General features: G+C 34.7%; 2 protein-coding genes across 6 annotated transcripts in view; one reads left to right on the top strand and one right to left on the bottom strand.

Moving 5' to 3' along the window:
* LOC120774806 overlaps positions 1 to 16432 on the top strand; it is a 46752-nt gene extending 30320 nt beyond the window's left edge. For 2 of the 3 annotated variants that reach the window (XM_040104602.1, XM_040104603.1), the window contains 5 exons: positions 141 to 248; positions 12342 to 12682; positions 14375 to 14495; positions 14600 to 14803; positions 14881 to 16432. In XM_040104602.1, the coding sequence (XP_039960536.1) occupies positions 141 to 248; positions 12342 to 12682; positions 14375 to 14495; positions 14600 to 14803; positions 14881 to 14946 (840 nt within the window). In that variant the 3' untranslated portion in view covers positions 14947 to 16432. The remainder of the gene's footprint in view (positions 1 to 140; positions 249 to 12341; positions 12683 to 14374; positions 14496 to 14599; positions 14804 to 14880) is intronic. The other variant, XM_040104604.1, reaches the window with a different exon arrangement.
* Positions 1 to 20957, bottom strand: part of LOC120774805 (zinc finger protein 383-like) — a 45433-nt gene that overhangs the window by 11334 nt on the left and 13142 nt on the right. The window contains exons 8-9 of one of the 3 annotated variants that reach the window (XR_005705270.1): positions 19291 to 19608; positions 19040 to 19231 (exon numbers count right to left, since the gene is read on the bottom strand). The exons of 1 other annotated variant lie outside the window; for it this stretch is intronic. The gene's annotated coding sequence lies outside the window, so the exon portion shown is untranslated. Of the gene's footprint in view, positions 1 to 19039; positions 19232 to 19290; positions 19609 to 20957 lie in introns of those variants that run through there. One more of the 3 variants, XR_005705269.1, reaches the window with a different exon arrangement.

Below are 20957 nucleotides of genomic sequence, written 5' to 3'. Positions count from 1 at the left end.
AGGTATAAAAGTAAGGCATATATTGCGATATAGATTGCTAAAAGTTCCTTTTATTTCAGCTCAAAATTTGTATTATACATACATATAATTGCTTCTTATGTTTTAAAGTTCTAACTTACGTCTTATCTCTTATCTTCTAGGAAATAGATGTTTTGACACTTGGCGCCAAAGATCAGGAACAAATAATTGCTGAACGAAATAAACGAACGATTGGCCTACTGCGCGAACTATTCCCCGACATCACAAAGGTATATTGATGCTTTCATTTAATATTTCAGTGGCATAAACTACAAAGACATCTTTAAATACCTACATAAGTATAATGCTCATCAAACACTTTTGAAAAATCAACATGTTTTTTATCATTTTAATAAGCATGCATAACTTATTTACTTATAACTTTATCTATATAACTACTGTATAGGAAGAATAGTATGTAAGACACATGAAAGATTAATCAAGCAAAGCATCGCCTTCACTAATTCTTTGTCTACTTGCGTAAAGTCGCGGCCAAACGGACACATTCCGTTGCGCATAATAAGTAATAATCGACAACAATAACCAGCAGTACGTACTGACGTATCTGTCATATTGACAATTGTGATGACAGCTTTTGTCAATTGTTTGCCCTTGAATGACAAATAGTTATATCACTTGCTCACTCTGCCACTAGCATGCTAAAAAAATCTTATTTGAATTCTTCACGTACATATAGTATACTTTTTGCCTATAGTATAAACATCGGATGTGTGAAAATTGCTCGGCTCTTTATCCCTCTATAAGTTTAAGGAAATAAGTAGACAGAGTGTCATAAAACGAGGTGTGCTTGAACCTGACAAGAATAAGCGTATAAACAAAGAACACTCCTTCCAGCAGAAATAGAGTGGTCGTATAATTTTGTAAGAATGCAGCTTTCTGCTATTGGATATATTAGGTTTTGACTTGCATAGCAACTCGAAAAAACTGGAAAACCCACAAATAAGGAAATAAAAAAGAGACTTATCTGCGTGTGAAATATTTACAAATTACTTTTGGAGCTCATTAATTTGACAGAGCCTAACTTCGCACTTCTTCGCTCCTCAAATTATCTTACGAAGAGTAGTCTCTACACTTTTATAGCAGATGATTGGATTTTTAATGAGCGTTTGTTGTTTAAAGAAAATGTTTAAATGTTCAAGTTATGTTTTCAAAGAGCCTTTACTTGAGAAAAAAAAATTGCATTTCAATAGTTTTATATAACGTGGCCCTGACTATCCAGAAGTGCTGCTCTCCACTGTCTCCGTGACTGCCCAGCTCTATAACATACCCGTCGAAGAATACTTAGAACCCATCAGGTACCAAACCTTGAATGGCAGTTTCATCGAGAGCACCAAATTATTTTATGAAAGGCGATATGAAGATTATAAAGTTCTACGATAAAGTGAATGAGCTCATCACAGATTTATAAAAGCGCCTAATTTCAATAGCAGATAACTCGTCACACATTTTTGATTCTAGACGGATACTTTGTTTTTGTCTTATCGCATTAAAACCAATTAGAGCAAAATGTGCTTTAGTAAAACTAGAAGCTCTCTAAACCTCCTACTCCTCAGAGATTTGAAGACCTTGTGCTATGTAGTAGTATATTTAAAACCCTGAAGAAGCCCAACATTTTTGTATAGAGAGTGTTGATGGCTGTGGAATTCCCACTAAACTTTTCATTGAGCTTTGAGGAACTATAGTTCTTCTTCTTTATAGGCGTAGACACCGCTTATGCGGTTATAGTCGAGTTTACAACAGTGTGTCAGGCAATGCTCCTTTCCGCTGTTTGACGCCAATTGGAAATTCCAAGTGTAGCCAGGTCCTTTGATCTCCCCAACAAAGTGGAGGTTTCCTCTTCCTCTCCTTCCACCACTGGACAGTACGTCGCATATTGCCAGAGCTGGAAAGTTTTTCATCCATACAGACAACATGACCTAGCCAGCATAGCCGCTGTCTCTTAATTCGCTATGTCAATGTCGTCTTATATCTCGTACAGCTCATTATTCCGTCGACTTCGGTATTCGCTGTTGCCAATGCGCAAAGGACCATAAATCATCCGCAGAAAATTCGTAACGCCGACTCATCAGATGTTGTCATCGTCCATGCCTCTGTACCATATAGCAGCACGGGGTGATGAGTGACTTGTAGAGTTAGGTCTTTGTTCGAGGAGAGAGGACTTTACTTTTTTATTGCCTACTCAGTCCGAAATAGCACCTGTTGGCAAGAGTTATTCTGCATTGGATTTCTGCTAACGACTAGACCAAGTATCCTCTGGATAACCGAAAACCATCAGTTTGAAGGTGAGCTAAAGTGATATGAATCATTCCTCCCCAGAGTTGTTCGCTGTGTTTGGAACTCGCCACATATAAAACACTCCCAATGAAAGGATCAAAACAGCCTGGGATGAGAGACCTTCCCCCTTTTGATTACGAAGAACTATACTCTCATCCGAATAATCTGAAAGAGAGCAACACAAAAATAGCAGAGCCTGCATTTTAGATACATCCATAGACAGTAATTTCTAGCATCACCACTCTGTCAGAACATAAAATGTCACAAATATTTATAAGAAGCGCTCATTGTGCACGTTCAGCTAGTATAACCTTTCTCAACACCTTCGAACTTATTGTAGATAGAGTCCTTAACTTAGTCAGAGAACTACAGAAGTATAAGACACAACGTACGCCGTACGTCACTCTCTGATTGATAAATGGGTTTAAAGCAAGTATTTTCGTTAAGATAATAAGTTCTTTTCTGCGAATTAAAGACCTTCAATGGAGTGCAGAAAAGTTATTTGTGGTAAAAGTTCAGTTGGGTCGACTTTAGTGGTCTTACTATATTATAACGATAAATAACAACTAATTTATACAACATGACTTACTCACAATACTAAAGAAACAAAACAAAAGCCTGGACGCGAATGTGTGAATACACAGAACAAAATATGTAACTCAAATTGAAATACAAAATAACTATAAAATATGAATTACCGATAAGTTACCGAAATTGGATTCCCTAAAGGTCCCAACTCCTCTCCTGCTTTTAGTTTTGAAGATTTGACAACCAAATTCTTATTTTTTACAACTCATATGGATAATTCACTTCTACATACAGACCATTAATGAAGAGGTCAATCGTTTTGTAAATCGTTTACTACAAGAAGTGGGTCCAATAATCCTGGGAACTGTCCTCAATCCAACCTTGAATGCTGGGCGCCGTGCCAACAATACTGCAGCGGTAGATTTCAATGATGATGATGATAATGATAATAACGCCAACAGTGCTGACTCAAATAAGAATGACACTGGCGTCAATACCGATGATTTTAACTATGAAAGTGGAGCTGATGGAGCCGCAACTGAAGACGACTCCGATGAAATACCGGAAACAGTGTTCGTGCCAGATGCTGAATTTGGGCGAAAGAAAAAATCTGAGTAATATAAAAAGGAAAGGCTCGAGCGAGATAAGAATAATTGAGTGCTGCAAAGGAGGTCTAAAAAAAACAAAGCTCAAATGAAAATAAATACAAAGTATTAATACAATAATTTAGCTTTAAGAAAGTGTCAATAAAAATACTGGCAACACCAACTCCGACACACATACACCATACCAAACAACATACCAAGTACTCGTAGTATATACAGACCAATTTCTATTTGGAATTTTAAGATTTTTTGTTATGTGTTATTAGTTAAAGTGCACAATTTCTGTGTGTATTTTGTTTTTGTAAGCAATTGTGGCTAATTCCCAATAGTTGCGACTTAGAACCGGCACGCTTTTGTTTAAAGCTTGTAAAAAATTCTATAAATATGCTAAAATTTTGATTGCTTTGCTTAGCTGCTTTTCAAGTTTTGCTGATTTTACACAACAAACTACTGTTATGTTTGTCGATTTTGTTGACATTACACTTTTTGTTGAAAATACAGTTAAAATATAATGAAAGAGCTACAAATCCCAACCAAACCAAAAGAAATAAATATGCTACTCCGTTGGCATTTTGGCTCAGCAACAAGAGCTGCTTTTAATCTTAAATTATTTTATTTAAACATGTCTTCCATTGCATAACTATAATTACTTGCCGCTAAGCGAACTAAAAAACTCTCATCAAAGGGCTGTCATTTCAAAAAATATAAAAAACAAATTGGTTTTTAAAAAATATATTTGAAACGTTAACCTAATTGGCTTACAAACAAAAGCGCTCTCGCTCTCTCATACGCATCGACGCAGGATCAATAATAACAACGAACTCATGCCAGTATCCAAATTCCGTTCATCTTCAGCAATGCAAACCGTAGACGACTCACAAAGTAGTATCTGTGTTTTTGTAGTTGTTCTTTCTGAATTTATGCACTCTTCCACCTTCCCGTTATAGCAAATCGACGACATAGTTAATCGCATTATAGGCCAGGTTATACGTGTTGCCGGACCGAGTTTACTGCCAGCATTGCTCGGCAATCGACCCACCACCGAACGTTCAGACTTCGATGCCGATTTCGAAGATGATGATGATGACACCAGCAACGATGTTAGTGCACCGAATGGTAATAGTGCCAGTACAAGTACTGGGAACAATGGAAATGGCAATGGTGGCACGCGTGTAAGCATTGCCTTGCCAACTTTTCCACCAGAGAGTGGTTCTACTACGCAAGCGCCAACAGCTGCTACAGATAATGTGAGTTTAGTGCAAGCAGCATCAACATCAACAACGACAGCAGCAGCAATTACAACAATCGCAACAACAATGCCTATTACCACCACAAGTACAACGGTGGCAACCACAAGTACTACTCTGGCAACCACCAGTACCCAGACAACAACCGATTTGACCACAACTACCAGTCGGCCCGTTGAAACTCCCACCACTGCCAGCGCAACTAGTCCAATTACCATACCTACGCCCACACCAACGATCCTTACACCAACAACAACAACATTACCCCCAACAACTGTTGATTCCATACTTGTTATACCTAGAGCTAAAAGCCAGAATAGAAATAATGTTAATCCTACTGATATAAGTACCAGCACTGTCAATCCAACTACAGAGTCCACCGAAAGTACATTTGACACCATCACCTCACCCACAACTCCCGCTCCTGCCGACATAGCTCCAACCAGACAATATCCTAACGATACTCCATCTATATCCGACCTTCTAAACACACCACCCCGAACAAACACCATTGGTGGCGAAACATTACCACCACCCACCATACCTGCCACCTATATAGGTAGATTTGAGGGTGATGTAGCATCACCCGCCACATCAGAACAACCACCATCCTCATCGAATGCGTTGCCGTTGGCTGTTGATGTTGATCGATCACAGCTTGTTGCTTTAGTCGACAATATAAATCGTTTATTGAATTCACCAAATCTTCTTATTACCAATAGCAATAATCTAAATACACCACAATTCACGACAACAACAACAACAATACCAATCACAACAACGCCTTTAAAAGCAGTTTCAACACAATCATCGGCGTTAAATTCAACTGCGAAGATTACAAAACTTCTACCGGTGGCCAATTAATTGGAAACATTGAAAAACAAAAAAATAAACAACAAATACCTATCAGCAACTATCGCAAGTACAAAACTTAAACCACAACAACAACAACAACAACAACTAATATAACTGCCAGCAGTAATGCGAACACATGCTGGAAATTTCCGTTATGTAATTGGCTAACTTATAACTATATACAACAACAACATCTTTTCAAAAGCGAATACAAAAAAACCCAACAACGAAATCAGCTAATCAACAACAACACATTCCACAAGCTAAATGCATCACTGCATAAATGAGTAGCTCGTAGCTAGTTCACCACGATCGTCAATTTACTCTCAGCAGCTTTATCGTATTGTAATATCGTACGTTACATATTCTTATCTACCCACGTTGTAGTCGTTTCATATTCTCACCACATCTACAATTCACCAACAACTATTCAATCATATATGCAAGTAGTTTTATATATAAATGTGTATGTATGTATGTATATATGGTTGTTTATGTTGTTGGCTTCGTCGTGTTATTGAAGAAGTTCGTTATCTTTGGCGCATTTTCATCGTTTATTGCTCCCTAGAAAGCCCTTGAGTTATTGGTGTTGTAGTTTGTCCTCTCATTAAGGTTCCTGTGTACTCATCGTAGTTCATTTGTGCGTGTGTTTTACATTTACGTGGTATCAGTGCCGGTTTTAGTCACGAATTGAAGGCATTGCCGTCTTGTGGACACATGAATCCTTGCATTGAAATTTACCTTATTTATATACTTACGTAAAGTTGACTTACTAATAATCCTTAACTAAATAATCTATATACATACATATATACATATGTACGTGCTGCAAAAAGTTTATATATTTACATATATAAGCAATCTGTCGATTATATTTACGAGTAAAGAAATTTCGAATTGGAAAGGTAATGAAATTAATCATTGCTCCTTAAGGCAGATAGAAAGCGATTCTATATTCAGCAGACAGTCAGACCCTTTGACGCAGAAGCCGTTGAAAGAAAGTGTATTATGATATCTTTTAACGTTTTAGGACTTAGTGTTAATAAAAATATTTACTTGGAAAGGAACTACAGCTGATCTCCGGAAGCCCCTCTCAAAAAACACGTTTTGCGGTGACCAATATATCTCTGAACAGGATCCTCTGAAATTAAAAAACTCAACAGATTTCGTTAAAGTAATGTTATCTAAGGAATAAGCAAAATAAAATTTGTCGGTTTCTCAAAAAAAAAAAGAAATTTTTGACCAAAATATTGGCCTTAAATTGTATATAACAAACAAAAATATTTTAAAATTTGAATCTTCGATTAATTTCTAAAAAAATATATTTAAGAAGCTTTGCGACTACTGCGTTTAGCCGTTTTCGAGTAATGTTGGTCACCGACTTTGAACACAGCATTTTGAGAAAAACGCATTTAAAGTTTGGAGCTCACTTCCAAGCACTCTGGGCCTCAAATGTGCATGTGCACTTTGAAAATATTCACCGGAATGATATGGAATTTTCTTCATGTATTCTTAAATATATGTACATTAACAATAAAAAATTAAAAAAAAAATCGATTTTTTGAAAAATCTAAATGTACATATATGTACATATAACCCCTGAAGTGCGATCATGTAACGTGCAGCATTTAGTACTCTGGAAGAAGTTTTTGTACAAATTCTATAATTTTCAGTAAAATAAAAAAAATATAATGGCATTTTGGTGAATATAATGAAAGCTGTAAAGCTATTAAATATTTTTCCAGAAAATTGTAAAATTCCCTTTTATACATACATTCATATGTATGTATATCATTCAGTACTTCCTATAGTGCAAATTAAAAAACGGTCAATGTATGTTCTATTGAATTCTATTTTCTATTTCTCGTTTAAACCATTAACTCGCTCGCTTCAGCACTAAACTGACTGCTAAGCGCTCAAACAGCTGCCAGCTTTCGATGTTCTAGTTCTTTTTGATGGAAATAAACGTAGAAGGTCCTCATTGCAAATATTTTAACAAACAAGTTATCTGGTTAAATAAATATCATGAACTCACAGCCAAGAAGGCAACAAACTTTAAATTTATTATACAAAATTCTCTTTAAAAAATTACTATTGAAGGTTTCCAACTTAGACTCGTATGAAAAATAATTGCTGAAAATCTCTATTGCCGAATAATGTAAATTAAATTATTGCAGCGCTAAGTAAATAAGTAATATTACCTCTGAATATGTTGTAACTAACTTGTGACTAAAGTCAAGAAAGTATATAAAAGCTATATAGTATATAACGTCACCTAAAATGCAAAATAACCTAACATCACTTTTTATAAGTTGACAGGCGAAGGAAAAACGATGTAATTAAACCATTCAAATTTTGAGAATTGGTTATAAAATGGTTATATTGGTTATAAAATGGTTATATATTGGTTATATCTGACAGCGGAAGCTGAAAATTTAATGTTACGTCTATGTAACATGATATAGTGAATCGTAAGCAATAAAAAACTCAATATCGATTTTTTTAAGTTACGTTGTTCTGCATTTTAGGTGACTATATGTATGTAGTATATCATTCATCCTCATACAATGCCGTTCAATAGTCAGCAAAAGGCATGAGAGTTTTTATAACTTAGAAAATAGCAAAATTTGTATGTGTTCTCATTTGATAAAAATACATAAGTGTTATACAGAGAACTTTTTTTTTTTGGTTTTTCAACTTTCTAAATTCAAAATTCTTGATAATATAGTTAGTTATCTTTGGCAAATGAAAATATCTGAAACACACTGCTTGTCTCATTTGCTAATATTATTTTAAAAAACTTTGTATCTTAAAGTTTATAAGCTCCACAGTTTATCCACTATAATTGCACCCACTATTATTTCGCAAACCATTTCTTTGCTCTAACTGTCCACATATGAGAAAAGAGTCGGCGCCTAAGCATGAACTTTTCATTACTTGCTTGACATATGAAAAAAGATACCCTTTGTTTCTTACCAAAAATATCAAAAAATACAAAACCCAATTCGATCACTGACTGTGCCGTTGTTGTAGCAAATCGATGATCAAGTGAATCGTATAATTTCGAAAATACTGCGCACATTGGGGCCCACTGTACTCCGTACCGCCGTGCAGGGCAACACCGCCAACCGCGCACGCACCAATTTCGACGCCGATTTTGACGATGATGATGACGACAGCAGCAGCAGCAGCAGCAACGGTAGTAACAGTAGCAGTAGCAGCAGTAGTGGCTCCAGCCTCAGTACCAGCAACGGCAGCGGTACACGCGTCACCATTGAGCTGCCAACCTTTGCGCCAGATGAAGATGATGAGAATAACGAGGTGGCCACATCTACTGACAGCACGAAATGTGAGTGGGCGAGTGCGCTTAAGTATTGCTTGGATGTACTATGTACGAAATGTGCTGCAAGTGCAGGGCGCGTATACCTTGTGGTGTATGTAATGCGTCAGCTGTCAATTTCACATTTGGCTTCACGGTTGAATTGACAGTGGTGCGCGCCTATGTAACGCACACATATGCTTAGCAAAATACTTAAATTGAATGCATTTTAAAATTCGATTTTTTCAAATTCTTTTATTTTTTTTACTGTTAACAGAAACGCAAAATTCATGAATTTAAATGTTAACGAATAATTGGCAACTACTGACAACAAATTGGCAATATAGAATTAGTATAAAAATTTTTAAAAAATAATATAAGCGCGTTAACAAGAAAAACAGTAAAAAACAACAACTACCAAGCTGCGTACAACTTTACACCAAACCAACAACACACGTAAAATGCATGGAAAACCGTAATTGTAACTATGTGGACGGTCGAAGCTACAACAGACGCAATATCTGTCAGTCTAACACTGAGCGAAATTACTAAATTGATATATTGAAATGTGTGAAAAATAAAAGCTACTTACTTTAACTTTACATAATTCTCTTTTACTCTTCCATGTCTTCCACTATGTCTTTAATTCTCATTGGTATGTCTTTGCCACCATTTACTTTAACTAACTTTTTATTAATTTTAGTATGTTCAGTGTCTTTAGCAGCATTTACTATATTTGTTCTCTTTGTATGTATGTATATTTCGAGCGTGCGCTGTAAATTGTCATTACTCATTTTATAAGTGCTTACATTAAAGACGGTCATTTGAATTGTCATAATTACTGCAACACTGACAACTTTATCTTCCTTATTTTCACTCTCACGCAAATGCTCTCTTATTTCGCGACATATGTCTCATTCTCTCGCACTGTCGCTCCGAAACAACATTGTTGTATGCTTATGCAATTTTTAGTATAGTAAGACAGAGTTCACACGCGAAGACTTTTGTCAGAGATAAAGAGATGCCCAACTCATCTCTCATTGACAGTGAGAAACCATTTGCCAAATGTCAAAACCTACTGAACTCGATCAAAGTCAAAGCTGTCAAAGTTAAGGAGGTTTTGACGCTTAGCAATTGGAAACGAGGGATGGCTAAATTGAAATATTACCAAAAAAATTTGTAAACGGAGGAATTTGTAAAGATTTCCAAATATTTAAATAGTTTATCCATACATTAAACGGCCTCTATATAAAAAGTAAATATTTTGTGGACATAATCGAAAAATTTATTAAAAAAAACTCTAATTATCTCTAATACTCTTTATCTCTGTCTTTGGTGCTCATTATGACACAAGCGACACGAGTCGGGCTATTTTTTGCATTCCCTTTCATATCATATTCGCAATTTCTTGCATGTTTCATGTTCGCGCTGCACAAACATATTTTTCGTTAAGTAATTTTAAACTTTATTAAGCATTTTCTAAAATAATTTAATTATATTATGCGAAAAAGTAGATAATAATTCCTCAATTTCCGCACAAATTGAAACGCAGGGCAATTGGAAAAAATTTTGAAATGAAAAGGAATGTCAGATTGCGTGGCTGAGCACAATAGTAGATAACGTGTTTTCCGAACACGAGTTACTCGCTCTCTTCGTTTTTCCACGACATCGCTTTCCTAACGAAAAAAACAGTTTGAGCGACAAAAGTTTTCCTGTGTGAACTCAGTCTAAGCAGTTAGGTATTAATAGCATAAAGTTTTAGCGCAATGAGGTTGTATTTAACATAATTTGCTTTGGTATAAATTATATGACTTGAACTTATACCAATTTTTGGCTTATCAGTACTACAGACGTTTATGAAATTTCTGCAGAGCAAAACATTAAAATCGTGGCTTGGTCACATACAATATTTTATATGAAAGAAGTGTTTAGTACACGATTACAGATTTATTTAGTGTAGTTAAGGAGTTCGCTTTACTATATAGCCCACAAAATTTTTTATAACAGTAGATTATGAAGAGCAACGGTGCTGGAATTGAAATACAGAAACGTGTTTATCATGCGTTTTTTAATGTGTGCTCCGGCTTTTAGATTTAATTAAAGCTAGTATTTCATCTACTGTCATATATACTTGGCGTCACCTAAAATCTAAAACAACGTAACAGCACTTTTCAGAAGTTTACTGGCGAAAAAAACGTTATAATAGAAACCACTCATACTAAAACAAAATTTGAGTTTTGGTTATAAAATGGTTATACATAGGTTATAAATTAGTTATACATTGCTTATAAAGTAGTTATTTATCGGTTATAGCTGACAACGCAAACTGAAATTTTTATACTACATACTTGCAATATAATGTAGTGAACCGTAAGCAATAAAAAGCTCAAATTCGATTCTTCTGATGTTACGTTGTTTTGCATTTTAACTGACCGTATGTGACACAGTTTTTCCATATATCAATAAATGCTAGGCATCTATGGAAATTATTTTTTTTTTTTTGATTTAATTGGCTTGAAACGAAATTTCATAATTCTCATGCTTTTTGTTTTTTCTATTTTTCTTTCTTTTTACTTTCATATTTACGCATACCATGATTCGAACTGTGAAATAATCCACCAAACACCCACACACCTACACCCAAAAAAATTAAAAAAAAAATCATAAATTGAACTCATAAAAAATTTTCAAATGAAATTGTGCATTTTAATTTGGATCTTTGAAATGGCAACAACAAATATGCTGCAATAAAATTACAAAAACTATAAATTGCAAAATTTTTACAAATTTCTACAAAAAAAAACTATGAAAAAAAATCACTGCACGTGCATCTTTTAAATCCGTTCACAAATCCTTTCTATTAACTGTAAATACTGTACGCTTCAATTCTAAAACACTACATCTGTCCTGCTCGTATTTGCACCAAATGACTGTTGCACTTTGCTAATGCTTTTATTAAATCGAACATCTCCTGCACTTTCATAACTTGTTCTACACAATCTTTTTGCCATGTTATATCTTTGACGTATCCTGGACAAACACCACTCATAACAAATACAACATAAAATACGCACACACACACACACATGCATACAACTATCCTTCAACGCGCTCTTGCATATGCTCTCCCTATCACTCTTTACTCTTTCTCTATGATAAAATAAAACTGCACACTACAATAAAAACATGTACACCCAAAATCACACCAACAAAAATAATGAACACGAAAAATCAAATAAATTCAAATAAACGAACCACATTCGGCAAATATTCACTTCGTTAAATATTTAACGCTAACTTTCTTGCCACAACCAATCAATCAATCAAAATACAATCACAACATAAAATAAATAAAAACAACTAAACTGGGTTGGCCATTACCAAAAAAAAATTTGCAATTAATACATAATTTAAACTCAATTCGAACCACGGTGTTGCGGTGTGTCGTTGAAAATGCTTGTCACCAAAAACCAGAATGGTGCAACCGACACCCAAATCGACTTATCGGCCATAAATAAACAACTTGAGGAGACAATACGTGTGGCACGTCAAGTGAAAGAAGCCGAAGCTGCGGCACAAGCTATTGCCCAACAACAACAACAGCAAACTCCATCATCGCTACCAGCACAATTGCCGATACCAAGCAAAACCGATCCGAATGCGCCCATACAGTTGAGTTTCAACAACGAAGCCCGTGATAGTTCAAAGCCCGTCAATAATGATCTACGTCTCACGGAATCGAAATCACCGGCCATTGATGAGCTCACTTTGGACTCTAATGAGGACGCAGCCGATTTAGATGACCGTAACAAGAGGTAAGTCTTATGAGTTCTCTATTTTGTGGTGAATATTTGAAGTGAGCGAACTGCATGTTATGTTGTGAGAGCTAAGTATTATAGGCCATGTGTAAATTCATCTTAGAGGGAGAACAATGCAGCGTTGATCTAAAAACTTTCGTATACTATACAATTCGAACCGTTCGGGAAAAAGTTAGGTTCTAAATTCAACCTGATCGACCGAAAAAAATAATGAATTTTCTATCAGCAAGAGTGTTCCTTCAAAAGTGAGAAGCTTTTGATTAAAGTGAAATACAAAACACTCACGTTATCAAAATTTTTACTTCGAGTCTTATACCATGTTCAGACCGAAAATTTAAAAGATTAGATTATATTTAAGCATTTCATAACCCAACAGTGTTCTCACTGCCGTTAGAGAGATCAAACAACAGCTGTTATTGTCATTCAAGAATTCACATCGCTTAATATTTATCAAAAGAAAATATTGTCATATAGTATTTTGAAATAAAAAGACGGCTTTTTTAATATTTTCCATATAATAGAAATAATGGATGCATTTTTTCATTTGTTAAGTCGATTATCAGATGAAATTAGATTCATTGCTTTAAAAAATATTTGTTTGTTTACATTTTTTTCCCTTTGTAGTGTCTAAATCAGCTGTGATAATGTAACAGATTTCCAGTCCTGCAAGTCGATTGCGCAAAATCAGAGTCGCACAGAGAGACTTAGCGTGGATCAGTTTCAAACCATTTCAATGAAGTGATTTGGAACTGTCATTTTTGTATGGCGAAATCTTGATAAATTTTTAAGATTAGCGGGATAATCCATTCAACAGCCGAAATCGTGTGATTAAGTGCCGGTCTGAACATGGTATTACGATTTAGTATTTGTAAATCCTTTTGGTTCAAATTTGCATCTTTAGCGCTAATTAGATATTCCAAGTGTATCCAGGTTTTTCTTTACCTGGCCTTTAGAACGAAAGGGAGGTCTACCTCTTCCATTGCTTCCCCTGGTGGGTTCTGCGTCGAACACTCGCAGAACCGGAGTGTTTTCATCCATTCGGACGACATGACCTCCCCAGCATAGCCACTGTCTCATAATGCGCTGAACTATATCATCGTATATCACGTACAGCTCATCGTTTCATCGCCGTTACCAATGCGCAAAGAACCACTCTCTCTCTCGAAAGCTTGTATCGCCGACTCATCAGATGTTGTCATGGGCCATGCCTCTGCCCATATAGAGTGGCTTGTAGAGCTTGGTATTTGTTCGTCGATAGAGGACTTTACTCTCAATTGCCTACTCAATCCGAAGTAGCACCTGTTGGCAAGAGTTATTCTGCGTTGGATTTCGAGACTGACGTTGTTCTTCTGCATTATGTTAAAAAAAAATAGGACATACATATGTGTACATTTTGACAGCTGGTTTGACAGCTATCCCTCTAGAAAATTAAATACCTATAAAGAAACGCGCTGCATATTCTTAATTTAATTTAAATCTCAAAATGGGGGTTCCAGTTCAGCTCTTATATTCACCATTAATTTTTTATTTTAACTGTATATAACCACCTTGTACACTTGACCAAACCAATTGGCTGAACACGTACAATTAACGCCTTAACATCAAACTTCATACTACATCTACATGAAAAGCATGAAAGAAATTCTGGTAACACAAAACACACTAACCGATATGAAAAAATTTCAAAAGCAATTTGTTCAAAAGGTTCCTGAGCTTCGGTGGTGCCGGCGTAGCGGGCGGTTCGAGCGGCAACACTGGCAATGCTGCACCTAATGCTGGTTCGGGAAATTTTCTCTTCGACATCATACGCGTAAGTACAAAATATTATAGCCGACCTTATGTCTACATAAGCAAAGGTCAAATACTCACTCAACTCTCACGCTACTAACGCATATATTTATTACCACCAAACAGCTGTTCTCAGGCAGCGTACAAACTCAAGCTGGCGATGAGGCGGCTAACAGTGCCAACAGTGTGAGCGGCGGCGGTGATGCCGATGGTGATAGCGATGCGAATCGTGCTGCCGACGGCTACACGGAAGGTATTCCCGGACCGGTTACACGCTTGGTTGTGCTGGCCAACAGAGGCTTAGCCAATCTGATACAAGATTTGATATTGGTAAATAACAAAATTGCTACGAATCGAGTTATAAAGCGGAGATGCTTATATTAAACTGAATTTATTTAAATTTCCAGCGCATTGCGGCAACCAGCGAGAAATTCGTGAACTTCAAGGCCAAGCTTATCACAGCGCTTATCTAAATGCACACCAGCTGGTAGCTACAGCTGTCTTAATATCACAAAAAAAACTGCCTTTGCCCATGTTCAATACTCTTACAACATTTACATATATGCAAACATACACAGTAAGAAATCGCTTTAGCAAACTCATAAATTAGTTGAAATTGGAATTGCCATTATTATCAGAGAAAAATCATCGCGGGGCAGCAGAAACATACATATATGAAAAAACCCTGAAAAATTGTTAATGTAAACTTGTAATGTTTAGAAAATTGTTAGTTACATAAAAGCCAACAATCATGAAATGCGCATGCGCCAATTACATAACCTTAAAACTACCGGCAAGCACAATAAAACTGAAGCGTAGTCAAATACAAGCTAACTACAAACTGCAAAAATACACCCAACAGAAATGTTAGATTGTTAAGCGTGTATCTTTTCGCAATGAACTTAGCGGTGATAGCAAGTAAATAAAAAAAAATTTACATACATACATATGTAACTTGTCAACGGAGCTTTCATGTGCTCGTAAGCTCACAAAAACTTTAAATAACTTGTCAACGGAGCTTTCAATGGCTCGTAAGCTCACATGTAAGCTTGTGCAAAAAATTATGGTTGCGCCAGCTTCTCCCAGCGTGGCTGCAGGAATGTGTAACAATGAGGCGCTCAGCTCTAAAATATAATTGATATTATTATTAGTGTTTAATAACGGCTATTACTTCTTGTATTTTTCTCAATCTTCTACAACGATTCAAACACAACTACAACGTCTTCACAACTATTGTATTTTATGTACATACAAAGTCCTTACTTTTTACTCTTACTTACCCCCTTTTTTATATACATACATACATATATATACACTTATGAAAGAAACATGAATTGACTGTGGTGTTTAAATAGCTACTTTATTTAAATTGTATTTTTTTTAAGGTTAAAAATCTTAAAGAAAACACATATCGCAAAGCTCGATCTACTTGCAGCACGGATAGTGTTTGCTCACAAAAGCGCATTACTTGTCAAAATTCTTGCTTTATAAATGTTGTTAATTATTATTTGGCATAAATAATTTACGAAATCCTATATATAATTATATTTAAGCATTTTTTATTTACATATACATATGTGGTTTTTAGTTACTCATTACTTCTTTTAATTTGTAAACGATTAATTTACGTTTTTGTACAGCATATTATTCAGCGTTTTAAGCAAATTTAAAACAAAAATTAATTATAAATGGCGAACATGCGTTTGCAACGTAAGCTCTTAACTCGTCACGTACTAGTTACTACTAAGCGTTACTAAGAGTTACTAAGAGTCTATGCAATTGTATAAACATGTGGCAAATTTGTTAAAATACTACATATACAGAATATGGAAGAAAACGTGTAAATTTTGTACCGAAAATATTAGCGTACGGCTCAAAAAATATTGACTTTGTTTAATTCGATGTATATTTGCCTGTAAATTTAATTTTGTAAATAAAAGTACGTAAGTGAAAAAATTACTAAGAACTTGTAGTTTAATTAAAGTAATTTAAAGTTTTTTTATTTAATTAAAGTAATTTAACTTTATGGCCAAGAGTTTAGCTTTAGCCTTTAGAGCACATCAAGCAGTGACTTTTTTAGGAGGCAACTGCGTTTCTACAAATGTTTTTGACTTATGCTGTTGAATGGAGAAGGTAAGGTTCGTTTGTGAACAAAATTTTGTGTGAAAATTGGTGGCCATCTCGTTTAGAATCCATTCACCGAACGTGCAACGCATTTGATGGTTGTTCAGCTTCAATTCTTGCCCGAGTTGGATTTTGTAAGCCTACAAATCAAGATCTCTCATTCAAATCTTACATATAATGGATGTGCACAGCTCCAATTGTTGTGCGCAATGACGGTGAAACTCATTCGGGTCTTCTTTGATATTCTACTCCACTGCAGCTATAAGGTATTCGGTGAAGAAGATTCTCAGAAACCAATCTAACCCTTACTTGATTCTTTTTGTGATCCATATAATAATATGAGAAAAGGAAATACTTAAGATTATAGGTAAGATAAGTGCAATTTCAACATGAAAAGTTAAAAAATAATTTTAATTAAAAAAATGTAGGAAACCGATCCATTGATGCTCGAATGACAAACTCTGCTAAGCGATTATGTCGACCGAATATTGGAAGCAGCGCGCGATCGGTACTTGTAGCAAATTGGCATGATTTGCAAAGTTGTTCCGGAGTGAATCTGTTTAATATGAAATGGCAAACTAAACTGAGTAAAAGGCAAGTCACACATCTAACAAATTTCAAGCAATTATACTCGTAGTTATATACATAAATATATCTAGATACAACTCATACCCTGACCTACATAATGTTTTCTAGAAAAAGGAAAATAATTATACCAACCATCTGTAGTACATATACATATTTGGGAGTTAGGGATTGCTCGATCCGATTTTATTAATTTTTGCCAATACTACATACTATACATCCCACATACTACTATCAAAATGTTCTCTGAGATTTATTAAGGTACCTCACATACCATCACCAATCATAAGGAGTAAAATCACAAGGATGTTCGAAAAGGACTGATAAGTCTCAAGTTTTCGCCTAATTTTATCAATTTTCGGATTTCAACCTGTTTCATCATCCTGATCATTTATGTAATATATATATTATCCTATATCTAACTGAATTAGTTTTAGGTGAACATAAAAACATGTTGCAAGAATATAAAAATGTGTCCACTCAATTTTACTAATATAATTTTTTCATTTCATAAATATGTATATATTATTTATACTTGTATATATTATCTTAGACATTGACCGATATTTTCGGTATAAAGGATATCATTGTATTCGGGCCTTAAAGGATATAGCCCAAAAGGTATATTCATAATAGGTTGTCAAAAAAGTCTTGCGGTATTTTTGCCAGTTGGCGCTGAAAGCGCGTAGTTCTAGTTTTATTCGTCGCATCGGGTCATGGTATACCTTTTTGGAAAGCTCATTTCTCGCGCTAACACGTGTTTGATTGATTGTCGTTTTTTTCAGTCGTTTGTGAGTTATAGCGTCGCAAACATGAAGCAAAACAAAGAGAAATTACGGCATATTTCACTGTACTACTACGATAAAGGCAAAAATGCATCTCAAGTGGTCAATAAAATTTGGTTTCAACGTTTTCGTTCTGGTGTAGAGGTGGTCGAAGATGCGCCACGCTGATTTGGTCGAAAGAGACCGGCATAGTAGCAGCCGTAGCATCGGTCAAGAGCTGGGCATGAGTCATCAAAAATTGGTTTCAATTTCAATAAAAAAAAAATTCAATAAAAATACCGCAAAACTTTTTTGACAACCCATTATATACCATAAAGGAACTATTTCTGTAAAGGTTTATTTCAATATTTTCTAACATATTTGGCTTATATGTGGCTAGAATGTAGGCGCAGTTGTGGTCCGATTTTTATTCCTTAATAACACTATTTCGATATAATATTATATAACAATTTCACTGCACTTGGTCGAGAAGCTGTATGAAATTTCACTTAAAAGTGGAGGAAACTACACTCATTGTACAATTTTTATAAAAATTCATATGGAAACCTACAATATTATTTTGCCGTAATTCATGTTTCACCAACTACTACATTTTGAACCAAATTTGCTAGCTGATACACTAAAAAATATGTTGAAATATATTTATATTTATTGAAAATTTCAAATATCGATATTGACTAGCATAAAAAGGAGAAAATGAATTTATATGCCAGTTTTTTATTCCATTTCATCCGATATATTCAATTTAATTGAACCATTGTTTCCAAAACCACAAAATCAGGTGACCACTTTTATTGGTCAGCGAAAATAAGCTACTTTTCCAAGTTTTCCTTTAATTTTTTTTAGCATCTCAGTTGGTTAAGCCATGATTTCGGTTGCTATTTCTGAAATCATACGTTCAGGGAGGAATTAACACGGTTGAATAAAATTATTTTCAAATAACACGCTTTACTCAAGCTTTGTACTGAATTGAGGCTTTAAACATATTATAAAAACAAAACTTTTGAACTGTTTATATTAATTTAAAAAATATTTACTATAAGCTTATGATTCATTACAAAAGTATTAAATAACTGGAGAAATAAACCATATACATATTTGTTCCTTATATTCAGTAAGTTTATGAGCACATTTTTTTCTAGTTTCTCAAACTTTCCACAATTGAAACCTTAACACATGTTTGGGTTTAGGGTTTTTTGATCTTCTTTTTCAGGTTCATAAATTTTCTGTTGAACGGTTCATCGAGAAATCGGTTGTAGCTCTGCTGGAAACGTGAACAGGATAATAATATATAACAAATTAACAAATTACTCATTTACTTACCCTAAGACAGCGGCCGCTAGGATGCCATCTTCTACAAGGTACCCGAAATATTAAAGCCCTTAAACCCGAATCTTTATTCAAATTGTTATTAATGAAATACTCTGAAGTTGCCACTAAACAACAGCAGCTAAAAAATATAAGCGAAGCAAGCGCAATAAATTTCATTTTATGTGATATTATGACGAATTACCGAACGATGCTGTTTACACAAATCTTGCATTCGTTACTGTGTCGAAGAGTACCGGAACTTTGTGAAAGTAATTCTTCGCCACGCCGATAAAGAAGAAGAATTCTCCGCTGATAATGATAATGGTACGTCTGTAAGTATAGTTTAAATGAAATATTCGATAACACTTCAGCGGTATGGAGTAAACATAAATAAGGAAAATCGTATTCGTGTGGAAACGAACAATAAATATTTGTGTAAGTCGCGATAATGAGAAATATTTCGAGTTGCTTGAAAAAAATACAATTAAATCGAAAATTATGGTTTATGAAATGAAAAATAATAATACAATTATTATCTTAGAGAGTAAGAAGCACTAGCTGCCAGGGCTTACGGCTAAAAAATCAAAAATCTATTGCATATTATATAATGACTTATTATTCGAAATATCTACTGCAAAGTCAATCGCATAAGTGGAAATCGACAGACTCCATATAAGGGGGTTCAAGAAATACATATACGAATATAATGCTTATTGATACAGAACAAGATTTTCCTACGCGAAACATTTGCTTAAAAAAATTATAAATTGTTAATTGTTTTACTTTGTAAATTCATTTTATTGAACAAGCTGAGAAAAAATTTCTATCACATGTTTGGTACATTCCAATACTATTCAAACAACATAGTTATTTAAAATATATCCTTAATTCAAGTACAAATTAAATATTTTATAAGATGCTATGTTTGAAATATTATATAATAAATTATTGTATTACAAATATAAACGGTTTATCTTTTAATTATTATACCTTGTTGAAGGGTGAGTAAAAAATAATATCTCGCACAAAATTTGATTTCAATAAACCTTGTCTGCATTTTCCGCCATTTCTCTTAATTTTTTTCTATTCCTTCAAAAATCTTCAAAATCGGTTAAGATTTGCCGAAATTGCTAAAAAATCACTTCTGGTCACTCTACCAGCACGTTTCTTCGATTTTCGTCAATTTCACAAACATCACATTTCACCAGTCGACCATAAATGCCCAGCAGGTCGCTGCTGCAAAAAATAAATAACTTTTGAAGCATGCCCCAAAGACGCAACACTCCTGTAAATGGCGGATAAAGCAGTGCAATCCTATAATTCGCTATAACTTTTGTAAAACTCAACCGATTTCGAAGATTCTTGCGGCAAACGAAAGGTAGACGCTTTGAGCAAGTATTAGTGCAATGCATTTCCCTTCATATAATATACACACATGGTAATTCAGCTTGAAGTATTTAGTTATAAAAAGTAGCCTGGTGCAGAATTTTGTCGATATGTAATGTTGTGTTGTAACAGATTTCACTTATTAAGCGTAACACAATGGCTGAGCAGTATGAAGAACCTTTCCTTGTTTTACAAATGTAATATTAGTAGTTTTAATCATAGAGTTGTTCTGTCACATTTTCATTCAAGATATTTCTTTTATTTGTGATGCGTTAACATTGAATAGCGGCAGA

The sequence above is a fragment of the Bactrocera tryoni genome, chromosome 4, assembly GCF_016617805.1.
Source record: "Bactrocera tryoni isolate S06 chromosome 4, CSIRO_BtryS06_freeze2, whole genome shotgun sequence".
NCBI classification, from domain to species: Eukaryota; Metazoa; Arthropoda; class Insecta; order Diptera; family Tephritidae; genus Bactrocera; species Bactrocera tryoni.
The sequence above is the reverse complement of the archived record's forward strand: the minus strand, read 5'-3'. Positions and strand labels throughout refer to the sequence as shown.